General features: G+C 34.6%; 2 protein-coding genes across 5 annotated transcripts in view; one reads left to right on the top strand and one right to left on the bottom strand.

The window, feature by feature from the left end:
* Window positions 1–13,024, bottom strand: part of LOC122529360 (5'-3' exoribonuclease 2-like) — a 36,813-nt gene that overhangs the window by 15,656 nt on the left and 8,133 nt on the right. The gene's annotated exons all lie outside the window — the stretch shown is intronic.
* Window positions 1–13,024, top strand: part of LOC122529356 (host cell factor 2-like) — a 31,909-nt gene that overhangs the window by 15,758 nt on the left and 3,127 nt on the right. For all 3 annotated transcript variants that reach the window (XM_043655398.1, XM_043655399.1, XM_043655396.1), the window contains 4 exons: window positions 4,699–4,856; window positions 11,391–11,547; window positions 11,874–12,170; window positions 12,611–12,921. In XM_043655398.1, coding sequence (XP_043511333.1) covers window positions 4,699–4,856; window positions 11,391–11,547; window positions 11,874–12,170; window positions 12,611–12,921 — 923 coding nt within the window. The remainder of the gene's footprint in view (window positions 1–4,698; window positions 4,857–11,390; window positions 11,548–11,873; window positions 12,171–12,610; window positions 12,922–13,024) is intronic.

Here is a 13,024-nt window from a genome sequence, read left to right as displayed (position 1 = left end):
TAATCATATTTGTACAATTTTCAATTATATTCTCAAAAACATGAAGTTGAACTTCCACGGAATACTGGTGAACTTTAGCATTTGTAATATAGTAAATTGTCCGTATTAATTTATTGCTCACATTATTGAAAAATTATTCTACAAAAGATTGAAGTTCTAATGTCTATAAATGTGAGTGTCGACCGATTTTTTTTTCTTTCGTGTGATTATCCTATTTTACGTTAAATTGTAAACTACAAAGAACAACTTACGCTCGTCAATTCATCAATATAATACATTATTTTGCAAACGTAAGCACCGATTAACTTTTTCTCGACCACAAATTATTTCCCGGTAAATCATCGACAATCCCTCACAAAAAAGCTTCCTAAAAATCAAATACCTAATAAGGATTATTCGATTTAAATAGCCGACCACGTCAAACCTAGCCAAGTTTCGATCTGCCTGACTGGCAACAAGCTGAACGTGTATTCCCCGTGGACTGTTCGCCGACCGATATTGAACTCAGCCAGCGAATTCATGCGAGCGAATTTTAAATTGGTCAAAGACCTCGTTACGTTTTTGTAAAAAAAAAAAAAAAGAAAAAAAAATACTGTTCGTTCAAATCGCGTGATCGACGCCAGAATGAAACAGAGTGTCTGTCACTGTAGATAATTCGACGCTGTATACACAAAATACGAGGCGAGGTTTTAATACGATAGAATTTGCAATGGTTTGATCGTACGTTCACCACGAGATGTCCCTATTCATCAGGCGGGATTGTTCGGCTGCAACTTCGGGTGAATATTAAAGCGGCATCGGAAGGGTTGGACTCGGCGGTTTGTCTCCTGGGGGCAAATACTAACAGAAAATCCCCCGGCACGCTTTTAAAAGCGTAGCGTTGTCGATACATGATCTTGCAAAAATATTGTGATAACTCGAACAACCGTAAGAGTGCTTCATCTTTGTGCGTTTCGTCTCACCCTCGTTTGCAACCGGTGTAGGGAATTCGAGGGGGTTCTTGAGGTTTATTGTCCATTCGTTTGATGGACTTCTAACTTTGACAACGTTAGCGAAGATGCGAACGTCTTACGTTCGTGTAACAGCGTGTTACTTGAAAGCATAATTATTTTTATCTATGTCTAGAGTCAGGTTGAAAAATTTGAAGCATGTCAGAATTTTAAAAAGTAATGATATTCTTAACTGAACAAATATTTTAGTTGTGATATTATTTTTATATTATGTTTAAATTGTAATCAATTATATTTAAAGGTAGATGTTATAATATTCTGATGGATAGGCAAAAAAATAAGAGAATGTTTTATAGAAAAACACTTGTAATACTAACAGTATTTAAAGTGAAATGTAAGACGATATACATCATTTTTTGGAAACGATAATTTATATTACCTTGACTTGTACTCTTCTGTCCATCACAGAATTATAATATTATAACAAAGAGAATATTAAACATTTTCTTTGTTGATAATATGAGTCTTAAAGCTTATTAAAATAAAATAAAAGTTAGATTGATATATAAAATTAAAAGAATTAAAAATGGTTGAACGCGGACAATATTTTTAATTCTTTTTGGAAAAAAAACGATATGTTACCCGAGGGATGGAGAGCAAAAGTGGGCTAACCCCAATATTCAATAAACTGAGTAATTCGCTGTCCAAAATAGGTGTGAACAGAAAATATCTAGCGTGGAAACTGATGCTGGTTCATTTTGAAAGAAATAAATTCTTTCATCTGGTTTTTTTTCTTTTTCTTTATTAAATCATTTCCTGAGAGCTGTCTTCTCTAATGCATACTTATGTGCGAATAAAAAAAGTATTGAGGCGAATTCTTGTTACCTTTATTTTCCAATAAAATGTATTTTTTATCAAGACCTCTATGTAAAATTTTAAAACATAAAATACAGACTATAATCACTTAAAAGATTGCAGACATCGAAATTCCAATATTCAAAAAATTATTAATCTCACTGTATAAACCTTGTAAACTCACATTAACAAAAACACACAATGACTTAGTTATTCCACTTTTACACTCAGTGTCTCATTCGTCGACATCCTCCAGAAATCTACATAGCGAATTAATCGTTTCTCGCCTCGGCTCGAGCTATTCTTCTTTCATCAAAGCCATCGATAGTTTTATCCTACGAACAGCACTTTTCGGACAAAAGGATGCATTGCTTGGTAGCCAGCTAGATACGACACGTGTTCGTAATCAATGTCGGGCATCTCTAGTGTCAAGTCTTTACAAGAGTCTGCAACGTACTTCAGCCAGCACATTACGGCTCTTACGTAAATTTCATACGCTTTGTTCTCAAGCACGTTCCAGTACGAAGCTGCGAGACACCGGCACCGTTCTTAACGTTCGAGAAACTTTCCTTTGACTTTCGTTTTGAAAACACTACAAGAACGACGAAAAAGACGGAAGGCGGTGGAAGAAGGGACCTTTTGTTCGACACATCGGGCAAGAAAAACCGTCGTTCCTTTATTCGTACATACGACATATAACGTAACTTCATGCCCCGGTGGTTTCCTTTGCCTTCATTTTTTTTTTTTTTCCGAGCGGATTAGGGGAGCGTCCCTTTTCTCTTTTCGTAAAACTTCCGAAGGGTAAAAGGACGTCTGTCTCTTGTTAAACCCACGCAATAAAGGAACAAGTTCTAACGCACCCTTCAAAGCGTCATCAACTTAACGTTAAATGAATTCAGATTTCTTCGATTCCCTTTTATGCAGATTGCGTAAAAATCTTGCACTGATTCTTGCAAAAGGAAGAAGAAACGATGTGAATACTGGTGGTGCACAGGATGCCTTTGCAATGTTAATGGTGGTATGTGCGCGCGAATGATAGTTTCTTGTGAACAGATAAATTGAAAATGTAGTCTTGCGCGTACAACGTGCTTCGTTTTTTTTTAGAGGAACAGCTTTATAATTAAAATTATGCTTATATTAACTGTAAATTTCGATTTGATTTTTGTATTTTGTTAGAGTACATTTTAGAAGCAATAGTTCTTATTAGAAATTATTATGCATTTTAAAAGCAACTTCTTAATATAATATTATTATCACATTTTTACTAATCTATTGAGAGTTTTTTTCTCACTGAATTTTTAAGTTATTCTAATATACAATAATTGAAGGAGTTTATAGTTGAAATTATAAAGTCATTCTCCTTCTCCATCATTATCACTGCCAAGGGTTGATACATATTTTCAAAATTATTTAAAAAAAAAAAAAAAAAAGAACGAAGCCTATATATTCTAGAGTCTATATTTTCAATTCACTTTTTTACGAGGAATCGTCCCTTGCACAGTTGCAGCACGATTGCAAAGACACCCTGCATTTTTTGTTTGAACACGCTACCCGCGATATAATTATCTCTCGTACGTTTTTCTCCACGTCCTTGGCACTGCTTATATTTAATCCCTCGAACTTACTCTCGCATTCGCCGTCTCTTTCTGTTTCTAAGAAGCCCCCAACCACTTTGGAGGATTTATTTCAGAGCAGCAGATTGCCGGGGCGGGTGAGAGTGTGATTTAGCGCGACGAAAAAGATTTCCAGATACCCCTGAGACTGCGATTCTCTTTGCGTGTCTGCCTTTTAATTTTGCACGGCGTTACATCGATGTAACTATCCTTCACGAGGATATGTGCTCTCTCGTTGCGGCATTATCTGATTTCGGATGAAACGTGACAACTGACAAATGATCGATCTGATCTGAATTGTGTAAAATTTGTAAGTGTTACAAAAGAACATAATGTAGAAAATTTGAGAATACATGAAAAATTCAAAGCTGTGGAAGTACATAGAAAATTACATTTTCATAAACGAATTTGCATAAATATAATATTTTCAGCTTAACGATGAATTAATCTAATTATATTCGTATTTTTCAACGATATTTATTTCGAATTGAGTACTTGATAATTCAAAATTTAAGTTAGGGGATTGAGGGAGCCAACATGTGATTCCTAACCCAGATCTGTCTATCACCTTTCAAACAGAAAGAAGAGATAATACACATGTTGCAATTTTCATATCCAATATTCGTTAGAATAGACGACCCTTTTTCAGAAACTATCCGCAATGAAAAAATTTAATCAATTAATTATTTATCATCTTACAAATCATGGCTTACTGGACGATCTACTAAATAAAACATAATTTTCCAATATGTAACAAATATGTAACGAGTAACCACTCTAATATTTATGACCAACAATCTAAGTAACTTTCCGAAGATATTCCTAGAAAATAGGAGCACCGCTTACGGCCAGCGTTAAGTGTCACGGCATTCTCTATCTTGGCAAAAACTGGGACAACCATATGCATGCACTGTACGTTATAGTGTAAGCGGGTAATTAAAACGCGCAACAACGGCATACATTAAAAAAGCTGTAGGTTATTAAATTAAGCATGTCGTCTGAATGTCGCGAGACACGCGACACCGATAAGACGAGTCTCTTTGTGTTTTTCCTTCCGTTGCAATTTTTTTTAATCACCGCTTCATCGTCCCCCTCGGTGACAAAAAGAAACGCACAAAACCAGGGTCGCGTAAATCTTGTTTATTCAGCACATGATTCAAAGGAAAAAAACAAGAAAGAGAGAGAGAGAGAAAGAGAGAAAGAGAAAGAGAGTCTGGGATATGAAAACGTTTGGAATAACGAGCCGACGCGTTAACCCTTTTCTTTATTTTTCTTCGCAGCCGACAGTAAATGGGAGGAACTGCATCCTGAGGGAGAGAGACCGCCGGCACTTCAGGAACACAGCGCGGTAGCTTACAAGGATTGCCTTTACATTTTTGGGGGAGAGCTCGGCTTTTCCGCGGGCACGGAAACGCCACTCTGGGTTTACAATGTCAAGGTAACGTATCACCCAAAGCGAACCGGATCGCATCCCCTCTTTCAAAGAAGGTTTCAAGAACGCGTCGAGGTGAACTTCGTTCGATCGAAAGAAACGAAACCTCCACGACGTAATCTCGTCGTTAAGCCGTGGATTTCTGTGCGTTTGCGAAAAATTTAAAGACCCAACGTCTTTACACTTTGATATTTGCAAAAATATGTATATGAAATATCTGAAGTACTCTCAACAATTTTTAACAATCGAAGAGTTTTTTCTTTCATTCGTGAAAACGTTAATTTGTATAAATGTCCGCTAGTTTACTTGTGAGTAAACTTGTAAGGATTTGTTAGCTGCGGATTACTATGAGAAGTTAGATTTCTTAAAATATTAAAATATTTGACGTATGATATTCATTGCAATTCCACGTTCAATTTACATTCATGGAAATATAAATTTGCATAAATATCCGCGGACTATTTGTCAATTAGATCGTAGTCGTTTACTTCAACTTAAACGTTAACTCAACGGGAAAATATTTCATTTCACTACGTTCGTAAAATGGAGTTTTAATTAATTAAAAAAAATTGAGCTGCGATGTACCTATCAACGCCGCGTTTTAGTACGAATCTGATTTCTATTTGTACGAAACTTGTAAACGAGGTGTCCGCTGTGCGTACGGGTTAAAACTTGTTAGTAAGATTTAGTTTCATTCGAGTTTAGGCGATTCGATTTGGCGAGGTTATGGTAGCCTCGAGGTATTTGGCCCCAACGACATCGCAGCGAGGGTTTCGACACCCTCGGTTGAATAAACCAGACTACCAGACGAAGGAACATATTGGCCTTGATTGACAATATCTCGCCTCGATGCATTTCGCACAGTTTCGTTCACTGAAATTCGTTCGAAGGCACTAAGCGACGATTTTGGGTACCACGCAGGTTACACGAACACCATCAATCTTCTTGATTGCTCGTTTGGAACGAGAGCTATTGTCTTCTTCCAAGTGTCCTTGCCACTAGAACGCAATTGTTCGGTATGCTTCTCTCATCGTTGTCCTTCGTTGTGGTTTGCTAGTTCCTGAACCCAACCCTCTCTCTTCCCGCTCCCCTAGAAGACAAGTTGTCATGTACATCCGATACATCCGGATGGTACTCTGTCGGTTTCTCGTGGGTGTTATTCTTTCATCTGTCTTCAGCCTCGTCGGCAGCACCCCTATGCACCGCTCCTTGTATCTTCCATTGACGAGTAACATCGTTAAGGCTCGCGTTTGTAAGATGCGATATCATGTTTGTGTACGTATAGGATGATCTCGAAATTGTGCTACAGTATCCGAACTAACAGGGAGAGGAAACTGTTTGGTTAATGGAATCTTCGAATAATGGAACGATCACTTTTCTTATGTTAAAGTACGTGTATTTAAATGGAGATCGGAAAAATTGTTAGTTTATTCCAGTATCAAACAATGAAATATTTTCTTTTTTTTTTTTTTGGCTATTGAATTACCTAACTTTTTTAGCACAATTAAGTAGAATTTTTTTCGTGCTTCCAACTATCGAGATCTTTCTCTAAACGTTTCGATTTACGACATCTTTGTCACTCACGAATGAAAATTTTAATTTATCACGAGATTGAATATAATCTTTCATTTTCTATATAATCTTGTATTTCGTATTTTAATAAATTCTTTTTGCAATTATATTGTAATTAAATGTATTAAATTCGGATATTAGAGTGATTTTTAAATTTTAATATCAGATATTAGAGTGATTTTTAACATAGGAGTAAGTTGAATTAAATTTTTTCGTATTTTTGTATCTTTCGTATAGATGTCTCTTACATTGTTAAAGATTTTTTTACATGCTCACCACTAATCACATGTCTCTACCATCTTGCTATTCTCATGATGATTGACTGCCGCGGATGCATCATTCATCACTGTCAAAACCAATCTATCGCCATTAGTTTCTGAAGATATCGAGTTTCATCGATCAATGCACATATCATGCCTATATTTGTTTGTTCCGAAGAGCTTACTAACCTACTATATGGTAAAAAATCGATCATAGAAGATCATAGAAGAAGCACATAATAAGTCACATTCTCCACATTTCATAAAGGTGCAAAATGTTCATGAAATTGTCATTACGTTAAGTTTAATTTAAGTTAAATTTAGTTCATATATATTTGTAATAATTATTTTATTAAATCCTTTTAATCTGCCAATTTGAATACAATTTATTATATCGAATACAAAGTTTTAAAGTTCAATATATTATCAATTAATTTTATGTTTTCAATTTTTATTCGATTTTATTTGACAGTTTTCTGTTTGATTTTTATATTAAATATAAAATTAGTCTATATTTTTATCAGTATCTCTTAAACATTCTAAAATGACCTATTATGATTTTGTACGATTTATCAACTATTTCTAAAAGACTTGTATCTTTGAATTTAACAAGTGTTTCTCTTAACTATATAAATATATTAAAACATTGCTGTTATATAATATAATATATTTGCTAACTATGAAGTTTGCAAACATATTGAAATATTCCCCTTTAGTTGTCAAGTATGTATCGAAATTAAAAAGTGAACAAAAATGGATTTATCGTGTGTTTGACATGCGATCCTTAACTACGTATATTCGATATTCAAAAACATGTGCAAATAGTTGGATCCTTACTGACTACAGCAATTTTTGGCAACAGCTGGTGTCAACAGCTCTTCCTTCCATTTCGTACCCTCGAAATTGAATGGCGCTCATCCTCCCAAGGGTTTCTCTACCCTCAACCTGTACACCATTAAAAATTGATAAACCGAAAACATGAAACGCGTTAATAATTCTCGTCCTTTCCACAGTGCATTCGTAAAAAATAAAAATTATGGCCACGGATGAAAAATACGATAAATTCCACATTCCTCACACCTCTTATGGGAGAGCAATTTTAAAATTCAATATATTGTCAATTTTATATCAAAATTTGTATTTTCATTTGATTTTGAAACTAAATATGGTGTTTTATTATACTCTTGAATGTTTGGAAAATATAATTTCCAAATACTAGTTACGTCAACACAACCTAAAATTCGTGATTTTTTGTTCCAATTTGCCAAACGTTGTCACTTCTTCAATATCCGCACATAGTTTTCAACTAATTAATATTTGAAAAATATTATTTACAAAATTTCATAGATTTGTCACCTATCTTTTGGAATTAAATTACACACAAGTAATAGTATCTGTCAAGAATATTACGCCTATCTTTAAGAATTATCTTTGAACCTGATAACTAATTGACATCGAAGTCAACAAATTATCAAAAACATATTTCTCTTTTTCAATATGCTCTCCAAACACTTCTATTTATCTATCAAGTGACATAAAAATCGACAAATAAAAGAAAAGCTAAACTTCTCCCTTTTTTCCTCGCATGTTCTTTAAGTAACGTAAGAGAGAGAAAAATTTCCCGTGGAATTCCGCACCTTCTCCGTTGCGTCACTATGGTTACCTGTTGGTCCGTTTGTTTTCATTCATTGGACCATGCCAGAGACCAGGGATATCCCCCGTTGCTTGTCTCTTCGCGATGTATTATTGAAATCCGCGTTACGAAAGCCAGGCAAACCCGATTGGTTAAGCCGGAGGGGTTGCTTCGCGATATCCTCTTTCTCTTCCGCTCTTCTCCATTTTTTCCCCCGTGTGCTTCGTTAAAATTCTCCCCCGTGCACGGTAAATCGAACTCGGAAGCGAAATTTTATATTCACCGAATATTCTTCTTCTTCTTTTTTTTTTTTTTTTTTTGCTATAAATTCGTAGAGAACCGGTCGATTTAATCGGTTCACAAACATGGATGAGATATCTCGCGATACAATAATCATTCGTAAACGATACCAGGAACGAGATGTCTCGCGTGTTTCTTTATTAGAACGAGAAACTTTCTAATTCGAAGAAAAATCAATTTCTGAAACATGTTGCTTCTAGGAACAATTCTCTTGTAATGCAATTCAAAGCATGAAATACTGCTCAATATTGCAGCATCGTTTTCACAAAAACTAACCAATTCCTTTGCATGTGCAACATACATGTTAGGTCAGATGATTTTTTGAGAAAAAGTTTCGTGCATCGATTCTTCTTTGAAGTATAATCGTCGTCCTAATAAAGAAACGACACTGTGTCGCGAAATAATTCGTTCGTGGTAATATCGTACGAACGACGTCGTGGTTGCGAAGCGGTAAATCCAAAAACGCGAAGATTCAGGGGGTGTTACCGCGCGGTTCTTTGAAGTTTTTCAAGCGCGTCCGCATCGTTGATGATACCTAACTGTTTTCTCGCTAATTTTACAGCGTTTTAACGTCGATGGCGAATTTAGCTAGTATTCCACCCTTTAGCAACCCCCTCGTGCCGGTAATACAGGGTAGACGCAAGTGGCTATACAGACCTATCAACTTTAGGCACGTACTTGGAGTTACGTAATTACTTTCAGCACCCCTGCTATATAGCTTATATACCTTCCTTCCATCTTCTCTCCTTTGCATGCACGGATCGCAGACCCTTGGCTAAGCCAACGCGTTTGCTTCTCTTTCTCCTTGGCGGTACACATTGACTGAGTTCAGCAAAAGACCCGCTATGATCGCCCGTATGCATTAAAAACCATGCACAAGTATGATATCTCGTCTATGACAGCATATAGGAAAAATACCGCAAGCCTAGTATCTTTTTATTTCAACTTAATTTCTTTTTAATTTTGCACATTTGTTTTTTTTTATTTTGACCATTCTTTTTATTTTATTTATTTTAATCCAGTGACTGTGATATCATTGGACAATTTTGGGATTTTCAATTTAATTTATGGAGGTTTTAATTTAATTTATATCTTGGGATTATGTTTTTAATATTTCAGAAATTAAAAGAGGAGTCGTTTTAGGTCACTACTTCTTCTATCTGGGTTCTACAATTTTATGATTTTTAGAGAAATATCTGCATTTATTACGTGTAAAAAATGGGAATATGAAGTATGATAAAAAATATGAGAATTTGCAAACGTCCGCAACTTAACCGCGGCTTTTTTAATTTGTCTGCGGATGTTTTTCCAATGATGAAAAATTTAAATATGCAAAAATACGAAAAATAGAATTCTGTTGATGATATTCACAGGGTAAAATAACAAAGATTTGTTCTATTTGTTTAGTTCCGCGAAAACACGAATTTGCATAAACATGCACAGTCTACTTAATTCTTACTGGATTAACGATATTCGAAATGAAAAGATAATTTTAATATACACTCATATTAATATTTAAAATTGTTCTTTTATAAAACATAGATAATATAATTTATCACATTTTTCATTTAAATACATATTACGGCCTTAGTATTTAAATAAGTTCAAAAATTCTCATTATTACTACAACATAGTACCTACACATAGATTATGTTTTGATCAAATATAGAACTATACGAGCGCTATACGAGCACTATACGCTGCTTCGGAAATAAATCGTGCGTTACTTATGTCCTATATCTTTTCATCAGTATTTTTTCAAGGTAAAAACATTAAAAATAGATGGTTGCATTTAACAAGCGAGCGATATTTTATGCTTCCTTCTGTTCTATGCACTAATTTTCCTCGTCTTTTTGAATAATTTAAAATACGATAATAGTAAAAAAGCTGTCGTCAGGCCCGAGATATTCAGTTCGAATCCACTCGAATAAAATAGGGGAGTGTCGAATTAGAACTCTTGTGCGCCTTTTGTTACGTACAACCCCAGTCATATCCGCCATTCTCGCGTCTATTGTCACCTGACTCGAATGATTAACCCTTTGATGCTCGCTAAAATTACAGAAAGACTAAAAGTCTAATACTGACAATGAATGAACAGCACACAATGAATTAAGATTCTTCTATGTATGATAATTAGTAGACTGCGGTTTTTCTTGCAGTATTCATATTTTTTGAATATATAATTAGAAAAATAAAATGTTGGTAGAGTATCGTTCAGTGCATAGTAATATTTTTTCACATTATATGGATTATTCTTCGAATTAATATTTTACATAAAAATCCGCAATCTCGTACAGATTACCATGCGAAACTTATACGTTTTGCTTATAAAACAGAACTTAACTTTTACAAAATACAATATTTTATAATAAAAATATTCTCTAGTTACTCGTGTTATTCTAAAATTCTTCTGTTGATAGCACTCATTTTAATAATTTTAAAATATTCACAGGAATAAAAACGCCACTTTAATGACCATGGCAATCAACGTGTTAAAGTACTCCACTAAACACTGAGACTTTTTATAATAATATTGATATTCCATAGTATGGAACGTCAACAGTTTCAAACACTTTATCATGACATTCGAGCCTCATTAAAATGCTAATGAAATTTCAAAATGTGTTTCATGCAACACACATAAAATATTCATAGAATTCTGCACCTATTTACAAAATTTCGAATACTTTCATAAATCATACGAACTAAAGACTTGAATGTACAATAAATATAAAATATACCCGTTTGCATTAGCCGAGAATTTTTTACTTCTAGACTAACATGTGGAGGAAAGTAAGAGCACAACGAGGTTGTGCGGTTCCCAGAGGTCGAAGAGGTCATACTGCTTTAGTTCATCGTGGTCAGATGCTCATTTACGGTGGTTATCAAGATCTACGTGGAAGCTCTCCAGAATTGTGGGCATTTCATTTCGGTAAAAAATTCACGATTTTTTAATCACCAGACTGCGAATATGTATTTAGATTTACATTGTATATACGTATATTCTTACTTTTGCTTTATATTTAATTGAAATTTACTTTCATTCAATTTATCCTTTTAAATTTACTTCTTATTTTACATTTACTTTCAATTTACTTTCGAATTTATTTTAAATTTACTTAGACTTGCTCCGAGACCAATTTTTGCGTATTTTTTGGATCTATCAGTTCGTCATAAATGTATAAAAATTCGCAGTCTGTTAGTGGCATACATATTTCGAAAGACGAATGACGACACGACCGTTAATGTACGTTTTAGAAACGGAATCGTGGCATCTTCTTTCCTCCAGCGAAAGCGGGCCAGCAGCGAGACACAAACACTCGGCTGTTTTGCACGGTGATGCCATGTACATTTATGGGGGTATGACCGACCTACAAGAAAGAAGCGATTGTTGGCGATGGGATGTGAACACTGCCTCTTGGTGTTTATTGAAGAACAAACCAGGACCAGGACCTCTTCACGGACACGCAGCCTGCAGGCTTCCTAGCTGTATGCTAATTTTCGGTGGAGAAAGCGGTGGTTCAGCTACGAACGAACTCTGGAGGTTTCATTTCGGTAAAATATTAATATCCAAATATTAATGGGCCTTTCTTGCACAATAATTTATAACTAACACATTCATGGCCGAATTCTGGTATTAAAATCGGAGTAAATGTAAGAAAAGTTATTTAAAATTTAAATGTTAAATGTTCATTTTATATAATTCAAGTTTAATGTGTTTAAATTCACCGAATATATTTCTTTGAAAGGAATATAATAATTTTTATAAATTATAAATAGTACCAAAACTAACGATATTAATTATTAAGTTAATAATAGTAAAGAATTGACAAGTTATAAATTATGCAAACTGCTTCGAGAAATTAAAATCGGACTTCAAAAACATCTGACTTGTAAAATTTCGTTAACAATATTATATATAATAATCGTGCAAGAGGGCCCAAATCTATATATTTATAAAACAAAAAAGTACGAGATATAAACTTTGTCAAAAGGTACGGAAACGTGGGAGAAATTATCAGTGCCAGGTCCTAAGCCTCAGCCAAGAGCGGAAAGCGTTGCCCTAGCGGTTTCCGAACTGTTAATTCGAGGGACCAATATCGATAATTCGAAGCCAAAGCCAAGAAACCAGAGGATGAGACTTTGTAACAATAGGATATCACCGAATGAAGCACCAACTAGACCGAGCTTTCTTAAGGAAATTTCTAAGTTGTCCCAAATTAATCTATCACGGTTGAGTCATCCGACAAAGTGCAGCTATTCTGTTTTGAGCGGTCAGGATGATAACGAAGAAAGTCCTCAAGAGGTATATTTTCTTCTATATTTATACCTGCACGATTGTTCAAAAGTATTTGGACACTTGTCTCATATTTCATTTAAAAAATTTCTATTTTAAAAACATATTTTAT

Source organism: Frieseomelitta varia, unplaced genomic scaffold, assembly GCF_011392965.1.
Source record: "Frieseomelitta varia isolate USP_RPSP 00005682 unplaced genomic scaffold, Fvar_1.2 scaffold_285, whole genome shotgun sequence".
NCBI classification, from domain to species: domain Eukaryota; kingdom Metazoa; phylum Arthropoda; class Insecta; order Hymenoptera; family Apidae; genus Frieseomelitta; species Frieseomelitta varia.
Note: the sequence above shows the minus strand (reverse complement) of the source record. Positions and strands in the feature narration are given on the sequence as shown.